We start from the raw sequence: 24,952 nt of genomic DNA, 5'->3' as shown, positions 1-24,952 counted from the left end.
ATTGCATCCTTAAGCCTTTATTCTTGCGTTTATTGCCACGCATAAAACCGAACTGGCGGCTGGTTGCATGCCTCCACAACTGCATAGTCGCCATCCATGATCGCGTCGATAACCACTGCGGTTGCGACAAACAGTAGTTTCGTTTTGACTCGGTGCAAGGCTGTCAATGATGAAGAGCACCGGCTACATCACGATAGACGAACGATTTGTTGGCGACTAGCTCAATGGTGAAAAAATAATCGAAACATGCGCACGGTATTCAAAAGCATGCCTGAGATGTAGACGCCCGCTGCGGCCGCACAGCAAAAGAAGTCGCGAGGCCTTCGCCGCTGTGAGCACTAGTCAGTCACAAATTGACGAGAATCGCAGCTTCTGCGCTGCTCCTATGCAAAACTGAAACAGGATTTGCTTATTCATTCAGTAAATAAACACATGTTGATGTAAACATTGTTTATTGTTTTCTTGATACCCTCAATAATTCGACATTCAGTTAATTCAGTCATTTTATTTGGTCCCGTAAAAGTCGAAATAAAGATGTTTTACTATACTCGAAGTGAAGTCCACACTAATTCTAAGACCTCTTGTAATTAAATATTATAGGTGACCCTGTGTGATTACCACTGCGAATTGTCATTCTCTCTCAGCATGCCTTGGTTACGATACTGTCTGCTGTTGGCTCATAACAACTGCACCCATTTTGGACCACCTGGGTTGCACGTAGCCATCAGAGTAGCTTGCCCAACACCACAACTGGCCCTAAACCTGTTGTCTGCTGTGCCTAAGTTCCCTATTAGGGGCGTGGGGGAGGGTGGGTTTCTTGGCACTTCATGGAGCTTAGCAGGGTTCCTTCAGACTAACATGCTTGAGAACCCCTGGGTTAGACATCTCTTACTGTACCACAAAAGCCTCAAAAAGAAGAAAATACTTTGAAATCTGTGACGTCACACTGACGTACCAGCACTGAAGTTTCAGTGAAAAATTAAAAAAAATGGAACTTTGACCTTCGTCTGTTCTAGCAATCAACCTATCACAGTGAAATTAAAGGGGCCCTGAGGCACTTTTTATCGAAGTGGAGAAAGGAACTTGAAGTGAAAATAGGCTATTTCAGAAATACCTTGCCGCAAGAAGTACTTCTGTGCATTCAGCAGAAGTGGAGTTATTGGTAATCAAACACAGCCTTTGCTGTGCTCTCGTTCCTTCTTTAATGCCTTGATCTGCGAAGGCTACAGCGCAGTGGGGCGTGCCCACAATGCTCCCCCTTCTAAATGCCACCGTGCCGCACAGCGCTAATTTAATTCTGGGTGTTAACGCACATGCCACGACTTCCACCTTTCGTGCCTACAACGTGCCAAAAATAAGCAAAACGCAGTTCTTTTCAGTGAACAGTAATGCGCTTAGCCAGTGGACTCGTGGTGGCACCCCGCGGTGGCCGCACTATCTACGCCACGTAGTCGACCGCAGCTTGATGTCAGCTATTAGCCAATAGCAGCCGTCCACAGCAATTACGAAATAAAGCGTCTGGTGACAAAATAAAGCGTCTAGAAGAGAATGAGGACAGGGCCTTCTGTTGAAGAGAGAGAGTTTGAGAGAAAAGTGACTTTGCAATCCGCTTGCAAGCTCCGTGCACTGCATATGTCAGCAAAACTTAGCTGAGACATTCACAGCAACGTATGCTACCTGCGGACTATGTTATTTCACCAAGTCCGAGGGGTGGTACAGAGCCCCTTCAAAGAAAATAGATTAAAAAAAGGCTACTTTATTGCTTGAAACTGATTTAGTGTTCCTCTTTAGTGGTGCCTTGAATTTGTAACCTCGAAGCTACACACTGTGGTGGAAGCAATACAAAGAATGATGATGAAGATTACAAGAACAGGTGCACTTCCTCGACATCATTGATCTTGCTCACACCACACATAGTATATGCATTTTTTTCAGTAACATACAAAAAGACCACCCAACATGCCTTATTAATGATTTCAAGACATTAATCTCCAAAATAAACCACAAGCACATTGAACACTCCCGGCAGTTCCATCACGAAGTGCATTCATAAAGCTTTTCAAGACGTTACATGTAATGTTGATGTATGTTTTGCCACATGCATTTTGGGGACAGAAATCTCAAAATTTGCACTGATGTCTCAATATGTGGACAGGTAGCCAGGCGAGGATTCACAACCGACAAACTTTTGGGTAAGTCCATGACCGTGAAAAATCCATTCAGGTGACTAAGACATTCAGAAGCAAGCTTTGATTAGTCAGGTAACTATTAGTACGCATATCAGTCAAACTGTGATGACTGTAGCCATGAATATGATTCACATTGCTAAAAAAAAATCTATTCGTTTTTAATGCACTGTTCTGGGAATTTTTTTCACCTCCACCGATACATACATATGCTATGATAAGATGGTTACCTACTGATATAAAAATAGTTCCCTACATCTTCTTTGATAACTGCTGCTTCTACAAAAACAAACAAAACCAACACTTGCCACAAAGCATGGTATTCACCATCCAGCAAAACCTCCATGGTTGTTTAGCAGCTGTAGTGTTGGGCTATTGAGTACGAGGCCGCGAGAGAGGATCCTGGCCACGGCGGCCGCATTTAATGGAGGTGAAATGCGAAAACATCAGTGTATTTAGATGTAATTGCACGTTAAAGAAGCCTAGGTGAGACGAATTTCCAGTGTCCCTTACTACAGCGTGCCTTATCATCAGACCGTAGTTTTTGGCATATAAAACCCCATATTTGTTGTTTACCATCTAGCAATTCTACATACCCTTGTGTTTTTTTTACCATAATTTCAGAAATAAGAAGTAGTGAACTACTAGTTGCCAACACTATTTCTAAGTACACCCTGAATAATTTTATAGCATTGCAAAGATGTTACATGACTATAGAGACAAAATAGGGTACACAAAGGCATAGAGTTTCATAAAATAACTACTAGAGGGAACTCTGGCGCTGCAGTCATTGTACCACCATGGGAATGATGGGAAGTACATGGATTTGTCCGAGCTTCATGCTTGTGGATTCAGACGTTTTTGTGGCTTTGTATATTACGCTATATAAATCTTAGCGTTATAAATTCCGGCGCAATATATACTCTTCGGAGTGCAGAAAGCGCCGCGAACACGCACAATTGCAACGATTAAGCTTGTCCAGGTGGCCAAATCGAAATGCGCCAAGCATCTCAAGGCAGTGGCATGACCGCGATAAATTCATAAGGGCGTTGCATTCACTTGTCGATACATCTGTCCATGACTTGATGGTTTCAATATTAGGCTTCTGTTCTAGAGTTCCTGTGTTTGAATCCTGCTGTCGGACGATTTTGACGATGCTTAATTATTTATAACGCAGTACATTGTTGAAAATGATCCTTTACAAACTCACAAAGCTGTCTGAAGCTGTAAGGACGAAGTTTAGGCAAATCCATGTACTTCCCATAATTCCCATGCTGGTACAACCCTTCTTATTGCAGCTCCCATAGACACTAGCACCAGGGTTCTCTCTAGTAATTATTGTATGAAACTCTATGCATGAAGGGATGAATAGTGCTTGTAACTACCGTATTTATTTGAATCTAGGCCGATAGTTTTTTCCAAATAATAATATACAAAACTCTAGGGTCGGCATAGATTTTAGGGGATATTTAAAAAATATGCACCTGTTTGTAACCGAAAATGATAAATATGGTCCATAGCTGGCACCATCTAAAAAAGTCAGTATCGCAGCCGCTACTAGCCGGGCCAGTAGCCAACTGAAGTGCATGAACGATGTTGTCGCTCCGACCTCTGCCGTATCGTAGCTGGTTCTATGGTATCGGCGTGCGGCATGGCATTATCATAATGGCACACTATAGTGCCATTTTCAAACGAAAAGTTGTGCTAGCCGCAGAGGCACAGTAAGCCATGCGCGACTTCAGCATCAATGAGATGACAGCGACAAGGAAGATAAGTGTGTGATAACAGAGAGGAGCTGTTCACTGAGATCGTGCTGCGTTTCGACATGTGCGATGCCGCATTGTCCGCATATGCATGAGCGCGCGGACGGGAGCTTGCGCGCACCCGCAAGCGTAAGGCTAACGGTGGTGACAATGTAGCGTGAGCTCGGCATGTTCATATTAAATAAATGCTGTTATCATTCTGTTAACGCTGTCCTCAATTTTATTGTTCGGCCCACACTCGAGGTAAGTTTCTAAATTTTTTTTCTAGCTTCGGACATTCGGGGGTCGGCTTAGAATCGGGGCCAGCTTAGATTGGAGTAAATACGGGATGTATTTCCAGCTAGCTCGCATTGAGCCCCTGTTTAAGCAAACTGCCCATATAGCAAGTGTCTGAGATTTGGAGAAAAATGAGGGCTTAATTATGGGTTACTATGTTAGTTCTCTTGATATTACAAAATTAAAGGTTACAAATGCTTTTCAAAAGCAATCAATACTTTTTCTCAAGTTCTCTGTGAAGTTTACATACCTACAAATATAAGCTATTGACACAGATTAACACTTTCAATCAAACTTCTTTTAGTAATACTTATACAGTAGAACCTCATCCATATGTTTTAGAGAAAATGCAAGAAGAAACATTCTAACCAGGAAAACATACGATCCATAGTCACTAAAAGATCTGGCAGACTTAACTGTAGTCGACATCTAAGTAATGCAGAGCGTTGCACGAATTGTGAAATAGCTGTAAAGGCATGCTGTGCGTGGTGCACGGCAGAGACGCAGGTGTGACAATGTAGCTTGCATTTCTTTTTTACCTGGGGATTTTGTGTTCTTCCTTCTTTCGGCACACACACCCAGTTTCTAGATGTTATTGTTATAGCCTATAAAGCAGTATGGGAGCATCATATTAAGCGAGGTATTTTACCTTAGAACACATACACAAGTTGACACTACCTACAGTCAAATCTCATTACTACGAACCCCACATTAACGAATTTCTCAAATTTAAGAATATTTTAAACAACCCTGCCACATTGCCTATATTTTCAATGTAAGAATATTTCATAACTAAGAATTTCAATACAGTGCATATTTCCGAATAACGCACATAGTTTAGTTTCCCCTTTATAACGAAGGAACATCATTACCATATGTAATACCCATTACCCTATGTTGTATCGTATCTATGCATCGTATCTGGCGTAGCGCCGGCTTCGCATCTACGGCACGTGTGACGTGACCAATATCTGTATCGCACATTACACATGGTGGTGAGGGAACACACCCTCTCCCGCTCAGTATATATACACGGCTGTTGAATAAACGGGGACGCTTTCCGCTCCCCTTGCTTGGAGCCTCTGGTCATGCCTCGCCTGCGGCACCACACAATACATGGTGTCAGAAGGGGATTAATGCCGACGTCCAGTCTTGGTGAACCAAAGATTGTACTACAACACTAGCCCCATGGACTTCCTGAATCCACCAGGCCCGCTGAGCTCGGCTGGTGAAATTGCCAAGAACTGGCAGGCATTCAAGCAAAGGTTTGAATTTTTTCTCGCCGCATCAGAACAGCAAACCGACAAGCCTCGAACGGAATCATGCAAGACAGCACTTCTGCTGAGCGCGTTGCAGGCGAGGAAGCCATCAAGATCTTCAACACGTTCAGCTTTGGCGAAGACGAGAGCAGGAATAACTTCGCCACTGTCATTGCGAAGTTCGATGCATATTGTGCGGCACAGCAGAACGAAGTCCATGAGCGCTACGTTTTCTGCGTGCGAGTCCAGGCCCCTGGTGAGCTTTTCGAACCTTTTTTGCGAGACAAAGAACCAGGCATGAGCATGCGACTTTGGCTCCCAAATGGACGCATTGATAAGAGACCAAATTGTTTATGGAACTAACAATGAGAAACTTTGGGAAAGGTTGCTGCGGGAAACTACGCTGAATTTACTGAAGGCTGAGCAGATTGCCAAAGCAGCTGAAGCGGCAGCAGTGCAACAAAAAGTTTGGGCATGGGAGGAAAGCCACATTCACACGATGCATAAGGATCACCCAAGTAAACAAAGTGAGTTGCCCAGACATTACAAGTGTCCAAAGTGCACACACATGCACCCACCACAAAGGTGTCCTGCATTCGGGAAAACATGCCGCTAATGTCAATGCCCTAACCATTTTGCTATCTGCTGCAGACAATTTGCCGATATGAGCGAACTTCAGGGCGGTGAAGATAACTTTGACATTCTGGACGTGTCAAGCTGCGCAGCGAGCCAACATGACTGGACAGTTGTCGCCCAAATCAAGAATGTACCACTTGAATTTGAGGTCGACACAGGAGCGCAAGCAAATCTACTACCTTTCTGATGCTACCGTAAAATTCACGCCAAGCCGCCCCTGAAACCAAGCAGTGGGGTGTTACGTTCCTATGGCGGAGGGATTATCAAGCATGATGTTGTCATTCGTACACAATTAGCTCTAGGTGACTGTTGCGCCGTCCTCGACTTCTTTGTGGTGTCCAAGGGGCATCAGGCCATCCTGGGCTTATACAGGCTAGCGAAAATCTTGGACTTGTGTCACGCATACACGCAATATCTCAAAACAGTTCTGAGGAAGTCGCACTGAACTTTCGCCACTTGTGCACAGGAACAGGGTGCGTGGAAAGGGTCTATGGAATGGTTCTACGTGACGATGCCATGCAATGGTTCTACGTGACAACGGTGTCGGCAAAATCGAGTTTCTTGGTGACGTCACTGACCAGGAGGCATCAAACCAAGCCCGTCACTGACAAGATCAATGGTACAAATTTCATCGCCGACCGACAAGCTCGCTGTACAGAGGCTGCTAGAAACTGTGAATTATTTCAGCAAGTTTATGCCGTCACTGGCCCAAAGGACAACACTCATCAGAAATCTTATAAAGCAGAATACTGCGTTTGAATGGACGCCTAATCACGCTGAAGAGTGGAGGCAGCTCTGCGAAAGTTTAAGTAGAGAGCCTTTACTAGCTGTGCTCGATCGAGCAGAAGCAACAAAGGTGTCATGTGATGCATCGCAAAACGGAATCGGCACAGTGCTATTGCAGTGCCACCAGGACACATGGAAGTCGGTCACGTATGCCACGCGGGCACTTGCAGAGTGCGAACAGCGTTACTCGCAAATTGAAAAGGAGGCGATGGCAGTCGCATATGGCTGCGAGAAGTATAACCATTCTGTCTATGCTCGGCCATTTATTGAAACTGATCACCACCCCTGATCGCCATCTCACAGAAGGCCATTGGAGACATGCCTCTGAGGTTGCTGCGGTTTTTCCTGCGCCTTCTTCGCTGTGACGTAAGACTTCAGTTCGCACCAGGGAAGCAACTGCTTCTCGCCGACATGCTGTCACGTGCAACAACCGGACCCATCCCGGAAAACGAAGCCATCAACGACGACACTAAAGTGTAGGCAGTAAGTGTCGTCTCTTCACTTGTCACCAATAACACCTGGAAGAGGTTGGCTACGGAAACTAGTCAGGATGAAGAATGCTCACAGAAATGCTCACAGGAGCTTGGTGGAACTTGAAGGCGTACACCATTAGCAACTGCTGGCAAAAAGCAGGGCTTGTCAAAGCGCCAGTGGAGCTTGAAGATGGCCGGGAGGTGACCGACGACAACCCAGGAGACTTGTGGACCGAGGTTGCGAAACTGCCGCTTGCTATCTCTTCCTTCAACGACTACGTGGACAGCGACAGCGCAGCACTAACGGCGGCGGACCTGACAACCGAAGAGATTATTCACTGCGTTCGCGACGTCTCCAGTGACGATGACGACACGAAGGACGACAACTGCGGGTCACTTAACACAGAAGATGAGATTGTGTCAAACATTGATGTTTTAGCGTACATGAACAAAGTCCACACTTTCATCGCTCGTTGCAATGACATACCCGATGAGGTATTGTGCAAAGCGGAAGATGTAGACGCATTCCTAATCGGTCGTGTGTGCTGCTGCGCCAGAAGAAAATCGCTAATTTCTTCAACTAAAGCAGCTTTGAAGTGAGTGAGACATTTTTATTTGAGAGTATGCTTGCCTGCACACGCGTCTACTGCCAAAGTACGTCATTTTCATTCCTAGGCTTGTCCACTGGCTTCTAACCGCAAGTCTTTTATTACAATAATATTTCAAAATAACGAACGATTTTCGGCAGTCCCGCGTGATTCGTAATATCAAGATTTGAATGTATAGGCTGCTCATTGTTATGTGAGCAGCCGTGTCATTAATTCGACCGTAATAACATAGAAATTGCATGTTGCAAATCATTGTAATGAGTGTATATTAAAAGATGTTAGGCACATTGGCAAGCCTTATTGCATGCTAGTAATGTTAACGATCACTTCTGCATGACGGTTCTCACATGCTAAGGTAACAAGAAGCTGTACTTAATCTGAAATAATAAAGCGATACCAGTGAGGTCCGAAAGTGGATTCCCCATAGGGCTTAGTGTGGGTCCGGTTCACCTGCCCCAGGATCTCAGAAAGTTCACACACGACTGGAGGCTGGGTTACGCTGGGACGCCAATTACTGAATCAGAATTATATCTACTTCAATGTATCTACTTCTTATTTTTATTGTAAGTATTTATGGAAGCCCATCTGCATTCATAAATGAACTATGCATGACTACCTACGGGAAATGTTTTTTTTTTTTTGCGAGCTTATGGTCACTCTAAAATAAATTCGACCCTGGGGGGTCACATTTGGTGACAATAATTTACCCTCAAAGGGGTTAGAGAGGTACTGACATGACAATTTGGACTACTCAAAATTTTTTTTGCTTTGAGTGATGGTCCTAGAACTGGAAACTCTTAAAAAAGTAGTGATGAACCTCAGAGCCCTGTAATTTAATATAATAGCTTTTAAACAGCCACTCTTGGTTTCGTTTCCCAGATTGATACAGCGTCGCGACGTCATGACACAGTATGTGGTCAAGCAGGAGCAAGACACTGAAACGTTTTGACACTTGCTCTGACTAGCTCGGTTGTCTGCTATGCTGCTAGTTGTTACGAGGGCCGATGTAACAGCATGGCTGATGACCGAGTGAGCTGGAGCGAGTGTCAAAAACTTGCAGTGTCCTGCTCCCACATACTGTGCCGTGACACAATGTCCTCCTGGGATCGAAACTGAAAGTGGCTGTAGAAAAGCTATTGTATTGAATTATTAATGCCATTGTGAGATTTTTCACAGTTTTTCTTTCTACGGTTTAGATGTCTAGAACCTTCATTTAATGCAAGAAATTAATAGTCAAGAATATCCCATCAGTACCCCATTAACAAGATAAGCAGCTACATTTTCCCAGATTTTGTTGTTTTTCATTACGAATTTTTTGTCACTGAACCATCAGGTGGCTTCAAACGGTGCCAGCTCCACTCTAATGTCAGCGTCAATGAGTGCTGCCAAGAAGCAAGGAATTGAATGGCCAGTGAAAATGATAAATAAAAAAAAAACTGTGGTCCATTTGTTTAGCAGAGAGCGGTCGGCTATAAGCCGATCTTGACAGGGGACGTGCAGGTTTGGAGCAATCGCCAACCATGCACCTGGACATGGTCATGGCATGACAATGGGTGAAATACAGGCCGACCTGGTCACTTGCAGAGCTGCCACCCTCACCTTGCAGCTGTGACCACCTAATAATCAAAAGAAATGTGATACATGCAAAAGCACATCACATGCTGTGAACACTCACCTGTTTGCTGACCTCGCGCTTGATAACAGAGTTGGCATGGCAAAATGTGATGAAGAGACCCAAGATTGCTAGCATGCCTGCAAAACCAAAAAGGACATCAACTACTCAGCGCCTTGCAAAAACAATTGTATGCGCGAGTTAGTCAAGATCCTGACAACTGCCGGTTATCAGCTCTGCCCACTACATGATCTGCCCAACTGCACTACTTCCACACAACCTAAACTAAAATATTAGCCGACAAATATGCTAAGAGAATCGGTGCTACTGCATTGCTAATGAGTACAGACACATATTGCCGAAGTTGCGGAATCGGTACCACACTTTCCCCACAGGTGAAAGAATGACATTCAGCGAGCACAAAGGTTGTAAAACATACAGTACTCTGTCTCGATACTAAAAACTGGTCTTGTGATGCCGCACCTGATGTCATCGGCATTCTTGCGACGTTATGACACAGAGTAAAATTTGCCAACATTACAACGCAATAAGGCTATGTACGACGATGATATTGACTAGGAAACAAACAAGCGTGCTGGGCGAATTTCTCGTGGCTGCACTTGCAAGAGCGGAGCGCGCCAGTGTATCCCGATGCCATGACGCATACATCTGCCCTAGGCGCCAAAACCTACCTAGGCGTTTAAAAATGAGCATTACATTAAATCATTTAGGCTTGTCTGGCGCTGGCTAGTATTTCGTGGGCTTCAAGTAAGCATATACAAATGTTTGACGTCTTCAGATATTGAATGGAATATCACGCTATTCTATCCTCACACCAGCTTATAATTTAGTATTCGGAGTTTTTGATGCATCTCAAACAAATGAACACAGTCGAACCCGTTTATAATGAACTCAAATGTTCCGCAAAAAGCAGTCATTATATTAGTAGTTAGTTATTATAGACTCGCCCTTCGAAATGCTCAAAAATTAACCCCACGGAAGCTGGCATCAGCAGTTACAATACAGCAGCACTTTGGTCTGAAAGCCAGATTTTTCAGTGTGACTTTTGTTCCCGGTGCGTTCCCGCACCTAGCTGCAAACTTCGATTAGGAACACCCATCTAAACAACAAAATGCGGCGGTGGGTAGCTCGATCTTACAGAATGGCGCCAGGTTTGATCACCTATCACTTCGAAACTGTAAGCGCAGCCGGCGTTTTTTTATTCGAGAGCTCGTGATGTACTTTACTACTAGCAGGACATGACTGCATTCTGCACATGAGAGCGATGTGTTCTAGTTGGCCGGAATAGAAAACTTTTGTGTAAGCTACCATGACATGCCACCATTCTGCGATGGTCTCCCACATCATGGTCATGGCATTACAACTGTGTATCAGTCACACAAAAGCTCTAAAATTACTTTACCCAGGTCGGTTCGCGCGAAAGAAAAAATGCTATCTTCAAAAGGTAAAAGGCCACTGCGAGCAGTTATCAGCAATCGGCAACGCTTAAACGAAGCACCGCCGAATTGTGATCTCCTGATAACAGCGTAGTAACTGCCGACCCTTCACAACTTTTGTGCAGCGCCAGTGGCGGGAGTGCATGGTGCAGCGTTGTCGCCAACTCTGGCCTTGTCGACAGGAACGCCTGAGGAGCCGCTGTTCCCGTTATCGGAAGATACAGACGGCCGTTCCAAATAGCCGAAACAGGTGTGATGCGCATGGTGCCGCATGAACAACTGTGCAAAAGCGAGAGTGGTGTCTGTGGCATCCTATATTGCACCGGCGCACGCGGTGGTGCAAGCCCCGCACCATACTGTTTATGCTGCATGCGACGCCTCGCTCTGAAGGCATGCCTCGAAAACGCGTTACCTTCTTTGCGGCTTCCGAAATCCATGGGAGGCGGTTGCTCGCTCACTGATCTCGAAGGCCGTATCATTGTCGCAGTTGGACTAGAGCTGAGCGCATGCTAGCATGCGCCCAGTTTGGTTGTGCTTCCGTGCTTTGGCACTTCGTGCGTGCCCTCCTTTTACCGTGAGCGGGTTCGAAGCGTTTGTTGTAGCAGTGTGGCGATTTAAAAAACTTCCGTTATATCTGGAAGCAGTTTCCATAAGGAAGGCCGAAAAATCATAAATGCACTGAAGCGCGGTCTTTATAACCAACAGATTGTCATATCTGGGATTGTTATGAGTGGGTTCGACTGTATAAATTTAAAAATGTACAAATGATTGTTTTGGTTATGGTGAGCGAGTTGCATTATCATAATACAGCTCATGGCCACGAGAAGCCAAAGACGAACTTGTTTACACTTGCTGAGTGGTTTTTCAGACCTGCCCCCTTATTCAACAACCTTGTGGCACCATGACCTTAACTACTGAACTAATGTATAGCAGTGAGCAAAGCTTCAAATGCTATACAGCATCCTGCTCAATTTTTCATACGAATACTTTTCAGTAAAAATGCTTTGAAAACCCTGATGTCATGCTGACATGTCGGCACCGGTGTTAGACGCTCATTTTTTCTTTTAATAATCCGCCAATTACTGCATATCTAACAGACATATAAATAGGAAAAAAAAAAATTGACCATCAGTCAAAATTATTTTGGTGTTTCTGTTTTAAGTGACTTTAAGCTCTCACACGAAGTGACTTACCCACACGATGGTCGAACGCAAGCTTGAGGAGCAGGATCAGCACGAAGGTGACGTACTTGTCCACCAGCATGAGAAAGGCCCGAACTTCAGGTGTGGCGGTCACGTTATCATCTGTGCCCGTCCCCGTTTCGGCATTGTTTGGGCCGGTCTGCTGCGCTGCGGACACTGCCCCGCCGACCACATCGGACAAGCTGCGAGTGTTGGGCAACGGAGGTGTTGGCGAGGCCTCTGGCTCCATGTTGATCACATATGACGAGCCCGCACCTGCATTTACTTGAACTTGGGAAAGAAAAAAAAAATATTCTTTTTTAAGAAACACTCCTTCAAAAGTGTCTATTCACATACAAATATTAGAATCTTATAAACCTCACTATAATGAAGTCCCATCCATCACAAAAGTGTCTCCGTTATATACTGAATCTTTATCATAAATGTATACTCGAAATTCAAAATTCTATATATATATATAAACGAAATTCGGCTGCAGTCACAGGAGAATGCTCAACAAGTTGAAGTGTGGCCAACCAAATTATAGATTTACTTTGTTATATGTGTGTTCATTGCATTGAGGTTCATTTGATTAATCTGTTCATTGATGGTGCCAAAAACATTCACTTTCCACTTTTTCTTTCTATGGTGCAAAATGCTGCCCGTTTCAGAGATTGTGCACGAGTGAATGCGTGGGAATTTTTTCGTTCTTTTCTTTCGTCCTTTGATCTCATTATATACTTCACCTGAAGTACCACGTCAAGGCTTTTGCTTGGCTAACCTCTCCACCTATAATTAACATTTATCTCACCAGTACCAGGCTGTCTACCAAGTTGACATTTCCGAATTCCCAGAATTTTCCAGGTTTTTCCTGGGTGCCTTTGCAATATTTCCTGAGTGACACAGAACTTTGTTTTATGTCAAGACGGTCTCCCTACATCATGTCGCCCAATGGTGTCACTCCCTAGTAAGCATGTTAAAAAAAAAAACTTAATCCAGTTTGAATAGTAAGGGGTAGTGTTTATTTTATTCAGAAAACAGAAGGGAGGGGTTAGTAAAATGCACAGCGAATAAAATATCTTTGAAAGGAAATACTGGGTCGAACATTTTCAACTACGAATAAAAAAAGATGCATACAGAATATTTTCTAACGAGCTATTTCTATCAAGTAATAGCAAGCTAACTGGTATGAGGACCAAACTTTATCAGAAGTGAGATTCTCTCGCAACAGCTGATAAGTCAACCTCAACTGTCCTGACATACTCAGCCTGCGCACAACACCTCAGTGTAGTGTTTCACTGCTTTAAAGATTTTTTTTTTTACTTGGATGAAGGACACCTGCATCTCCGTGTCAGCCAACACTGCTTTTAGAGTGCAAGCTCCCTCAAAATATCGGCGGTGTGCTTCCTTCCCCATTCATTTCTCGATGCACAGGTCCTTTGTCTTCTTGTTCTCGTTAGGCTGCACATTGGCCACACGGACTATTTGAAGCATCCTTGTGGACAGTTGTGCAGTCAGCGTCCAAATTTTTCGGATTCCCTAAGGGGGTCAACAAAACGTCCCAAAAATGAATGCACGTCTTTTACAGCCCTTAAGGCTTCAAATCGCCACAGGCACACCCGAAAAAGTTCTGAAGGCCGGCAAGTACACTTATTAGGCATATCGGTGCTCGTACTGTGACAGAAGATGGCGGGTGTACGCGTGTATAATTAAGGAATACGTACTGCGTCCCGTGACAGTTGCCCCTTTCCACACTTGTTATGCTTCACAGCGTAACATTTCTGTAATGCGGTGAAACTAACTTTCGGGAACCGGAATTATGCAACGCGCCGTGCTTTCCGAACTTCGAAGCCATTCGCGATGACCACAAAGGCGGTGTCGGTGCCATTGCTGACAGCGGCGAATTCTTTCTATGAAAAACACGATACAGAACGGCAAGAAGCTTCAGCTAGGCCTATCAATGCCGCGGTGGTGGCTACGGCAACCAGCGGATCTGCGTGCGAGTGTGCCGGTTCGAGGCGGCGAGGTTATCAAAATGGCGGCGGTTGTGGCTTTTATTAATGCCGTTTCGGACCTGCGGTCAAGGCAAAAAGTCAGGAAAATCAGACGGCGAAGTGTTCTTGCGTACGAAATTTCAGCGTTTTTATACACTGACCCTATGGGGTACGTAGTGGTGCTGCAAAGCCGTCCGAATTATCTGCCGTCCGGAAAGTTGCCCGTTGGCTGCACTATGGCAACTCCTCGAGCAGACGATGCGGCGTCAAAGACCATTCGTTACGATTCCTCTCTGCTACTCGGGGCAGCATTACCGTGACTTTGGATTACCTTTCAATAAATTTACAGCCAATTTTCCCTGATAGAAGCACAAATTCCCTGAGTTTCCCCGAGTTTTTTCAGACTACTCGAAATCTCTGAGAATTCTCGGTTTTCCCGGTTGGTAGACACCCTGAGTACACACATATATTGGCATACTGGTTGATGTATGCGGTTTCTTCGGGACACATTCTTGGGATACGCAATTTGTGAGCACGGTGGGTGGGCTACGCGCTTAAAATAACATAAGGCAGTGTGTGTTCAAGAGACTATCACCTTAAGCTAGTGTTCTGGCATAACACAGCAGCAACATTCTGAGCAGTTTAGCTCACAGGGCCCATATGCAAAATATATCTTACTTTTTCACTACTGTACCCTCAATGTATGCATACTCAAAGACAATGTTCATGAATGGAATGGAATGACCGCTGCAAAAAAAAAAGGAAAAGCTATTACTGCTTTCTTTTTAGATAACCACTGCAGCAGAAAGTTACCTACACATCGCCTCAGAACCTCTCCACTGAGAACCACAAAACAGGTCAATTTAGTATAAAGGCCCCTTTGCACTTATATCAAAAAGTGCAAGAACTCAAGTCTCGCTTATTTAGTAAGGCTAGTTACACAGGCCCCCGGCACAAGTCTTTTCCAGCCTTTATGGCATTGCCAGCTATTTCTGAAACGGACTACAGGCACGGCAATAGACACCTCTTCACAGCGGAAGTGCTCCATCGCTGTAATCTCCTCAATGGAACAGCTTCCAATGTTGCACCCACCTGAGGAAGAGGATGAAGCAATGCTCGGAGAGCTGGGCGGGCGCGGATTCTCATAGTGCTGCTGTGCCTGTCGCCAGAGGTGTGACGGCTGGACGTTCAGAGGTGACTGCTCGATCAGAGGGGTCAGGCCCATGAGAACCTGTGACGTTGGCGGCAAAGGTTGGAACAAGCACTTTTGCACTTGGAAGAAGAAAAAAAAAATTGCAAGGCAGCAAGAACAATAGCTTGGGCATGATTACGTGCAGCGCGATCCACACCAACCAGCGCAGCACCAGTCGCCATAAACAGTCTTTATAAGAGCACACGAAGGACCCGCTTTGGAGGACCATGATTTTTTCTCCTCCTTCTCTGTTCTGGCTCGCCTTCCATTAGGACGACGTACATTTTTGAAATTGCAGAAACATTTAACATATACTTCTACGTGAATTGACGGCCATTAACAAGGATATTTCAATTCAATGCTAGAGTTGTTCTCAATAGGCCAGACATGGTGCCATCAACATTATCGTGATTGCATTACACGGAGCCAGATTTGCTGACATGATGAAGCAGTACGGCTAGGACAGATGATGTTGCTCATAAACATAAGTAAGAGCGATGTGTGTGTGTTTCTTTTGCTTGTGCACATGTGTGGCAACTGCAGTGATCACAGATATAAAAGGAACCTGTGTATCAGGACATCATGGCGCATCCACCTCTTGGATGCCGAAATCGGAACTGGTTAACAGAGATTACCAGTATTGTAGTAAATTATACAATGTGCTCTGACATTTGCCAGTATTTTTTTTCTAGGGCTTGAAGGGCTTGGTCTTTCGTTCAGTCAAAAAGTCATGTCACTTCTCTTTCAACTTTTTCAACTTGGCACCACTTTCGTTTGCCATTCGATCAATGTTTAATTTTCACCAGTAGCGATACTACAAGGTAAAAAAGGTAAGAGTGGGAAAAAAAAAGACAATATATGTCAGCCTGTCAAAGCTCCAGTAACCCAAGCCTCGGCACTATAGCCCGCTTCATGACCCTTGCTTTACAATGTCAATGCCGAGAGCAACATTTGCCGTCTCCTTGGTCGGAGTCATTCTTTTGAAGGGACAATCCCAGGAGCTACAGGGTGAGGTGATTCCTCATTTTTGGTCTTCCCATTTTACTCAAGGCATGATGAATCTTTCTTTTTAATTCTGGGTTGTTACGTACCAAAACCATGATTACGAGGCATGATTACGAGGCAGACATGATTACGAGGCATGTCGTAGTGGGGGAACTCCAGATTAATTTTGATCACCTGGGGTTCATCAACGTGCACTCAATGCACGGCACCACAGATATTATAGCATTTCACCCCCCCAGAAATGCGACCGCCATGGCCGGGACTTGATACCGCACCCTTGGGCTTAGCAGCACAACACCAAAGCCGCCTGGGCAGGTGGCCATGATGACATAATTATTATTAGCACTGCAGAGTGACGACAGCAGTGTCATTAAAAGTATTGCTTAACCCTTTCAGGGTCGATGACATAAATATACGGCTCCGTGAACAAGTCCAAAATGGCCGATGCCGTATATTTACGGTGCCATCTGCACGTTTAAAAAGTGCGGCAATATTCTATGTTGTCTTTCCTGGCATGTGCTGCCACTACGTGGGAATGCGGCAGATTTTTTTCTCGCGCCTCCCTCTTTCGGTTTTCATTGCATGGTTTGTTTTAGAGCTAGTTTGCTCCGGCGCGTCTACTATATACTACTGCTCGTGCATTAGCGCACACGCAGGCGGACGGCGGTTTGGGTTTTGTTCCGCGGGCGGTTTTGGCTTCTTGTGCTCGCAAAACTGATGGCTATTATGTCGTTACTAATCGCTCAAAGGGCGACCGCCTGTTTCTCGCTTGTTTAGTCCTCAATGGGGTGCGCATAGGAAGGATGCTGCTGTGCATGCGTTTCCTTTTACTTTCTTTTTTGGAAGACTCGCAATATCGAACTGCATTTAGTTGGCGATAAGATGAAGATTAGCGGAAGTTTGTCGCACGTTTTGCTTTTTAACGGGCGCACAACCACACAGTTTTTTTAGTGCGCTCCCCTACGCAGTTCAATTACGCTATGGATGTAAATATTAGTGTAAGAGCAGGAACATTTGAGACTTGCGAAATATTCTCGCGCGTGCATGTTCTAAGCCTTGAACTATAACAATGCATAAAATTTTTAATTCTTGTAAGTTTATTTCTTTTTCTTATTTGTTGTTATTCATGAATAAAGAGTGCATATATACCAACGCAAAATATTTTTTTCTCCCTTTACGGTACCCCTAGAAACATTGCGGTAAATTTTTTTCGAAATAGGTCCCTCAGAAGAATTAGAATCTGCAATAAAAGAAATCTCCAAGAAAACGAAAAATAGTTGAATTTGAGAATACGAACTATTCGGTTCGTTACTTGAAAGTTTAGAACATATTTGCACATGCCTACTATTTCATAATAAGTTGGACAGAACTTGGGGATTCATGTATTGTGCCGCAGATATTTCGTGCCTGGATGCATAGGCCTGTCATTTTCAGAAATAGTTGGCTTTCAATATTTCAAGCACACAGAGTATGTTGTACGTCACTCTGAAGGCAGAAGAGAGGAACAGAATAAACATGCTAAGCCTCAGCATACCTGTTTGCAATGTGAATACAGGAACATATGGTCTACTACACAATATAGAATGCTATGTAATAACACAATAAAGAAATTTATGACTCCTTTTGTTATTACACAAGACATTCAATTCTGTTATCTGCAGGACAAAAACCTGTACATCTAAATGCACTGAGTCACTCAGGTCTCATTAATAAACACAACATCTGTTTCATCAGTCGGTTACCGAGTTGCGAATTTGATAGTTGGATTTATTAAAATCTTTTAACAAATATTTTTCACGGGTATTTAAGGGTAAAAATCAAACTTTCGCTGCTGTCAGTCACCAACTCTTTCTTTGAAAGACAACAATTTTAATTCATATCTGTTCAACAACTGCTGAATGATTGCATTTCTGCATTCCAGATGTATTCAACAAACGGAAATGAGAAGTTGAGCCAGGTGGGCTACAGCTAAAGCTTCCTCTTAAAGGAAAGAAATAAAGAAAAGAACAACACAAGAATGTAAAAAAAAAAAGAAAACCCTGACACAAACAGTGGTACAAGTCCCTGCAGGTCATTTGCCTCGGAATAACGGGATTGTAAATCACATGCCGTGCACCTGTGCACGCAGGCACCCATTCAATGAACTGCATAGAAAAATACCTTTTTAAGCATTGCCTGTGACTGGCAACGGAAAAGTCTGGCAGGCTTCAGCAATTCCTTCGACTCCGAACTCAGTTATTGCAACAGCACCAGGAGGCGGTCGGAGAAGACGCCACTATCTGCTCAAGGACAACTCCTTTGCAATGTACACAATGTCATCTTGCAACAGCACCAGAATGCGATCGGAGCAGACGCCACTATCTGCTCAAGCACAACTCCTTTGCAATGTACACAATGTCGTCCGCGTCCCCTAAAGCGTTGAGTGCGATAAGCTGATGAACGAGACCAAGATATCGTGTCTTACTCTGTTCCGTGAGACATATACCAAAACCAATATCTTTTCTCTTTTTCATATCTGCACTGTGAATTCACACTGCGTTGCCTTGACCATGCAACGTAAGGCATTTGTTCTACACAGCAAAACTGCAACTTCTCTCATTAAATCTTAAAGCCTGTAATGAATTAAAGCTGTTCCCAGATATTATTGTGGTTATCATGGACGAGTGCCATTTTAAACATGTTGCACTAGTATAACTAACTGTATTGAACTTGAATAACTTTGCAACACTATCTTTTGCATAAATGCACCTGGCATTTTTCTTGTTGTTGTTGTTTTGCCTAGCAGCTTCTTGTTGCCTTACACTTGTAATATTGTGTATTATTCTACCATGTCTTACACCATGACCTTTACCAGATAATGTTTAGTACGATTTTATGTATATGCAGATGTTGTGTGGATAATGTAACTCAGAGCCTATCAAATAGAATGCCTAAAGGCTGTAAGGGTAAAACAATTGAAATTAATTAAATGAGCAGTGCGGCCTTAAATATAAGCAAACAAACTATGGTATCGAACTGAATCCAAACAGAAAAACATGCCTGAACTGGAATTCTAGCTATTACAGAATGCAAACCCAAACAGATATTCTTAGAACGTGCCTGAACCCGCACTAAACCTAAACTGAAACAATACCGGTTACCGGTTTGGCACAAACCGGTTCAAGCATATAGGGTGCAAACGGGTGTTCAATACATAATCGATTCTTCAATATAATCACTTTTCAGTCGGTGCACGTTACGAGAATTGTTTCGACTCACGCGTTGCATTATGTGCGAGAATGGGGATAGACAATAAGCACGTGCTGAGACAGCCACATCGGCAGAGACAGTTCCACTAATGAACTCGGCCGCGCCAGTCGTGTTCCGCTGCTGAAATGTTAACTATTTCAGGGGAACTACAGAATCACTGTTTATGTTGAAGCTGCTACTTCGGCAGTTAGGTCAGCTCTCTACTATTACCAGATACACCATAAAACGGACATCCCAGGACACAAGAAGCGTGAAAATGAACGTCTCCTCAAGAAGAGAAAATGGGGAAACCAACAAGTTCATCAGCACAGCTTCTTGTAAGAATAACACTGCGATCGCTAATGAATGCTGCCATCGTCTCATTGCGGGGTAACGACAGCTGCAAACGGCTGCGGAAACATGGTTTTGTTGCGTGCCATGGTACCAACACCCGTTTGGCAACACCAAGCACACTACAATGCCCTTCGATTTCTCCAAATAAGTCCTCGAGCACAATATGCATGATATGAACTCCTTTATCCACGCTTCGTCAGCGCAGGACTCTGCACCACATGCAGCTGCGTAAAAATTATTGTTGCGGTAGTTAGCACAAACTGTCCTTGTTCATGGCTCAGAAGCATCAATGTCCCCACCTGCTTTCAGTTAAGTAAAACGAGCAGAAAACTGACCAAAATGTCACTTGCTGGCTTCTTTGTTTGCTACACACTAGAAGATTAGAGTAGTAATATATGTAATACAAATATTTATGTAATTTATGCAATATTGCTTGACCAATCTCATTACGTTTCAAGTTCCTCAAAATGATGCATGGCTATGTGGTGAAACGGTTTGTTTTTTCAACGAGAACTATGCACTCTACCACATGCATTTGGAACCTCCTTGCTTTCTTTATTACTTTCAGCGTCATCACGCACCATATGTGATTGCACTGTATCACAGTGCACAATGTATCGAATAATGGAAACAAGCCTTCTGCTGCTGGACAAGCTCCATGTAATTTTTCATTTCACTTTTTTTAGAAATTGGAAACATTCAACTTTCTATTTGACACTGGACGGTGCTTTTTCTCAAATACTTGTATTCAATTCGATTTGAAAATGTTGCGATTTGAACACCCCTACAAGTTCCTCCTGTTTTCTCCATAGTCAGTATAGATGAGAATAAAAAGAAGTGTGAGAAAGACAGAAGATGCCTCGAGGCACCAAACCATGCGCAACCCGCTCTTGAGGTAACACTGCCCAAGATGACCGTCTTTTTGTGCATGGCTGCTGTAGCTGTACAAGATTAAAATTCATTTATGTTCCTGTAAAAAACATTAATTTTTGTCTCTTATGGGCCAGAAAGCCCATTTCTTTCACCTCCTGACAAAGCTTGCACATGCGCCATGTGGGCAAGTCAATAGCAATACACAGCATTTCGCCATAGGGCAGGCATACAGTTTACTGTATAGAGCCTGTTACTGAACCGTTTAAATGTTGCAAACCAGTTCACAAACCATTATAGTACATTTTTATTTCTCTGAACCAGAACGAAATCGGACCATGCTGAACCCAAATGAAAGTTATTATTATTTTTTTTTTTTTCATTTCCGGCAACCTGGCAGAAACACCACCAATCCCACAGTCAGTGCTGCGTGCAAGGCTCCAGAAAAATTATCATATGCTGGACCATTGCAATAGTACAGCAGTTAGTGTGTTTAGGTTCAAACTACACTTGCCATGGGGACACAAATGTAAGTACCAGCGGAGATGCAAAGTTTTGTTTATATTTGCCCTACAGCAAGGGTGAAGCTGAGAATGAGAAAATGCCGCTACAATGACATAACGATGACAATGGCTATCCATTTAAAGGATGAGGTGGATGAATACACAGTAATTACAAATAAATTTTTGAGCTCCAAACCGTTGCTGCATAAAAAAAGCTTATCTACAACTATCTAAAAAGGAACAGGATACACCTTACATCTTTTTCAACTTTCATATTCCCATAGTGCGTGTACAAATTTGTTTTAACCCTTGGCTAAACAATTGTTGCACATTTTTTTTTTTTTTTACAAGTGATTCCCATAGTGTGTTCTGCATGCCGATGTACAACTTCATAAGTGCAACTTCAACCTTGAAAAAAAAAAGAAAACAGTTACTGCATTGCTTTTCCAATAAGAATCATTGCCTCCTGCCATGCTTCTAAAAGAATACATGAAAAAATCAAAGCTTTTTGCGGTACTGGGGATCACGCAGGAAACAAAAGCATATCACGAACAGAATGATGTTTGGTCAGGAAACAAATTTATGAGATACTACCTCAATATTTAGGAGGAGAGAAAGCTTGCAGCATTAATGCAATCATGAAGCACTATTGATACAAGATCACAAACAGGAAAGTATAACAAAAGTGTGACTGGTGTTTCAACAGCCTTCTACAACACCTTGCAAAGCCCACAACAATCACATCAGAACCGTAGAGCCTACAATTCTTGGCTCCCTTGGTTTATTTGCGAGTGGTTACACCATTTTACCTGATGAAGGTCACGCCGCAGGTTCCTTGAGCCAGTCAGGTTCAGCCCTCGTCCAGCGCTGTAGGAGCGGGCCACCGATGACCAACCGAGCACGCGGTGCAGGGCATTGTTACCCATCTGGCCTTCGCCAGCAGGACCCCCTTCTGCCATGACTGCGTCTCTGTAATGCAGTCAGCAATGAATAAAACTCCACAGTTGATAAATTATAATCTATTAGTGACAAAAGTTTCTTATTTACTGATGCCCATGAAACAAAGGCCAGTATAATGTAAAAGTATTCAAATCTGTTTTTACTGCAAATCAGCTGTTAGTGTTCCCAGATAAGACAAAATGGTTCGGGGTCTGCCAATATGGGCGTGGCGGCCGCCCATATGGGCTGGACTCGAACCATTCTGACCCATCGCAGAGGGCTAATGGCAGATTTGGAGTAAAATCAAATTAGAATAATTTTAAGTTATAGCAGCCAAGGATACCTTAGCCTCTTCAGACAAGGCTTCTATCTTCTTTAAATTACTAGAAGTGATAACCGCCGGCCTGTGAAGCATGCTAACACTGATGTATACATAAACATGAGTGCCTTTAACCTAAATGAATTTGGGCAGATCGTCCCTTCTGTTCGTGTACATGGATATAAATTCTGCTACCTGCATCCAACTATGATGTGTGAGTAAACAGTGTTCAACACATCCGTAGAAGTGCAGTCGATAAATGTACACGACAAGGCACAACATAAAACTTTTGTTTTGTCACCCTAACAAAAAGCTTGATGCAATGCTTACTAAGATGGGCCCCCACATTTACAACTGCTCAAGGTTCATGACGTGATCAAGTGTCTGGTCAGTATAGCAAATTTTTCTCTTTTCTTTTTTAAAGGTTAAGAGACAAGACAGCAGGCGAGCAAATACGAAGGTAAACTTCGAATAAGGACTTCAGGAAGTGCCTCGATTTTACGAACAGCAACTGCAACCACGAAAGTCATCTGATGTGGAAATAATGCCACAGACTACGTAATCCACTGGTGCGCGATCAAAAATGAGCCAATCGTCCTTTCGAGATGTGGCCTACTGGGGGAATTGGGACGTTTATTTTTGGGTTTGGTAATAACGTGATAAACCAAAGAAAGGGCAAGAAATCTGACTAAAAACTAAAAAATTCGGCGTTCTATTCGCATCGATAAGGCAGGACCGCGACATCGCCTACATTCTGCCAAAGAGGCAGTACAAATACTTTTCCTGGGTTTCGTACACGTGTCGATTAAGGTGCTATAAACAGCTCACGTTCGGCGAGGCAAATTATGTGCTGAACCGGAACAAGACGCGTACGCGCACAACCCGGTACCGCAGTACAGTACACACCTCATTAGAGCGACTGAAGTCATGCGATTGCAAATAGCGCAGCCGTTGCGGCGGCTGTTTCGGTGGCGTTACTCGACAGTGACTTTGACAGGGGCACACATACGACACACAATGAAACCGCCTCAAAACGCAGGCGTAGGCTTGTACGCTTGCCGTGTGGTTGCATCAGAGAAATGCAGCTGTGCTGTTTTCAACAACAACGCGCGATGGCGCGGTGCGGTACGCTTGTTTTGGTGCGATATATGTGCGTTACATGTAAAGGGCAACTAGGCCGAGGCACGATAACGGGGCAGCACAAAGGGAACGAAAACAATGAGACAGCACACGTCGTCGTGTCAATAGCTCGCGCCTGGTGGTGCGGGCGACTCGCGCAAAAACAAAACAGAAACCACCAACCTGTTGTCAGGAGAAGATCGACCAGCACTACCGCTGCTGGGCTGAGGAGTGCCGTGGACGCAAGCCGGCGGATTTTGCGACGGTTCCAGCTTGAAATACGTAGGTGTTACCGCGACTACGAGACGAAATTGCAGGACTGCACTAACATGCGTTGAGCAAGAAGAGGTTACGTAGCGTCGCCGGACGCTGATAGCGCTGGGGGCGACCACATTGGACACACGATCGGGAAAGCTGCTACGACGGGCACTGTGACTTCGCTTAGCGCGCTTGATTTTGGCGTGATCAGAGCGCTACCGAATAAGCGCTGGCGTGCTTCACGGCCCGACTTGCTGACGACATTGACTGATTGCGGTGTAGGAAAATTCGCAGCAATGATCGGCTCGTACGCCAACGCGAGCAGCGCACCATCGAGCCACGGCTCGCACCGTCGGCAGATCGCGCCACCAGCGTATGCAGTAAGCTGATCACCATCACGTGCTGGTTTCGGTTTCGCATTACGACAAAAATAAAAATCGCGATAACATTTGAGCGTACGCTTTATGCGTGTCGTATTTTGATGTGGGTTTCTGAAATATGGGCTCGTTCCATGGGGAGAGAAGCGACCCGTCGCTCCGACGCTAACGAATTGTTGCGGTGGCCGCTTTAGCGGCATCCTAGGTGTCAATCTAAAGTGATAGATTAATGCCCAAGAATCTCTCCAGCGTCAATATTATCGCGAACGGAGCCTTTACAATGGAAAAATTAAGGCAAATGCAGAACATGATTAGAGACTCCCCCGGGACATTTAAACACTTGCCCGATGACGAAAGCACTACTCAGTCAAATTTTCTCACTAGTACTCAATCACCCGTTGCAAAAAAACATCCCTTTATTGTATCATAAGATAAAATAAGATACTGCTTGTCCGGTTGTATTTTATTTTTTAGAAAAAAGAACTCATTGAAATTACTCTTGAATACGAAGCGGCCGGCGGAAATGTTTCGTTTTCGCTCGGCTCTGCGCCGGCCAC

The 24,952-nt window shown here is 44.1% G+C and overlaps 1 protein-coding gene across 1 annotated transcript in view; it reads right to left on the bottom strand.

Annotated features, from left to right (window-relative positions):
• The window catches only part of LOC135897476 (E3 ubiquitin-protein ligase RNFT2), a 43,853-nt gene extending 19,473 nt beyond the window's left edge, over positions 1-24,380 (bottom strand). Inside the window, exons 1-5 of the mRNA XM_065426100.2 lie at positions 23,944-24,380; positions 22,193-22,352; positions 15,324-15,462; positions 12,250-12,528; positions 9,663-9,739 (exon numbers count right to left, since the gene is read on the bottom strand). Of these exons, the coding sequence (XP_065282172.1) occupies positions 9,663-9,739; positions 12,250-12,528; positions 15,324-15,462; positions 22,193-22,342 (645 nt within the window). The 5' untranslated portion in view covers positions 22,343-22,352; positions 23,944-24,380. The remainder of the gene's footprint in view (positions 1-9,662; positions 9,740-12,249; positions 12,529-15,323; positions 15,463-22,192; positions 22,353-23,943) is intronic.
• Between the last annotated feature and the right edge of the window lie 572 nt (positions 24,381-24,952).

This window comes from Dermacentor albipictus, chromosome 2 (assembly GCF_038994185.2).
Source record: "Dermacentor albipictus isolate Rhodes 1998 colony chromosome 2, USDA_Dalb.pri_finalv2, whole genome shotgun sequence".
Classification (NCBI taxonomy): domain Eukaryota; kingdom Metazoa; phylum Arthropoda; class Arachnida; order Ixodida; family Ixodidae; genus Dermacentor; species Dermacentor albipictus.
The sequence above is the reverse complement of the archived record's forward strand: the minus strand, read 5'-3'. Positions and strand labels throughout refer to the sequence as shown.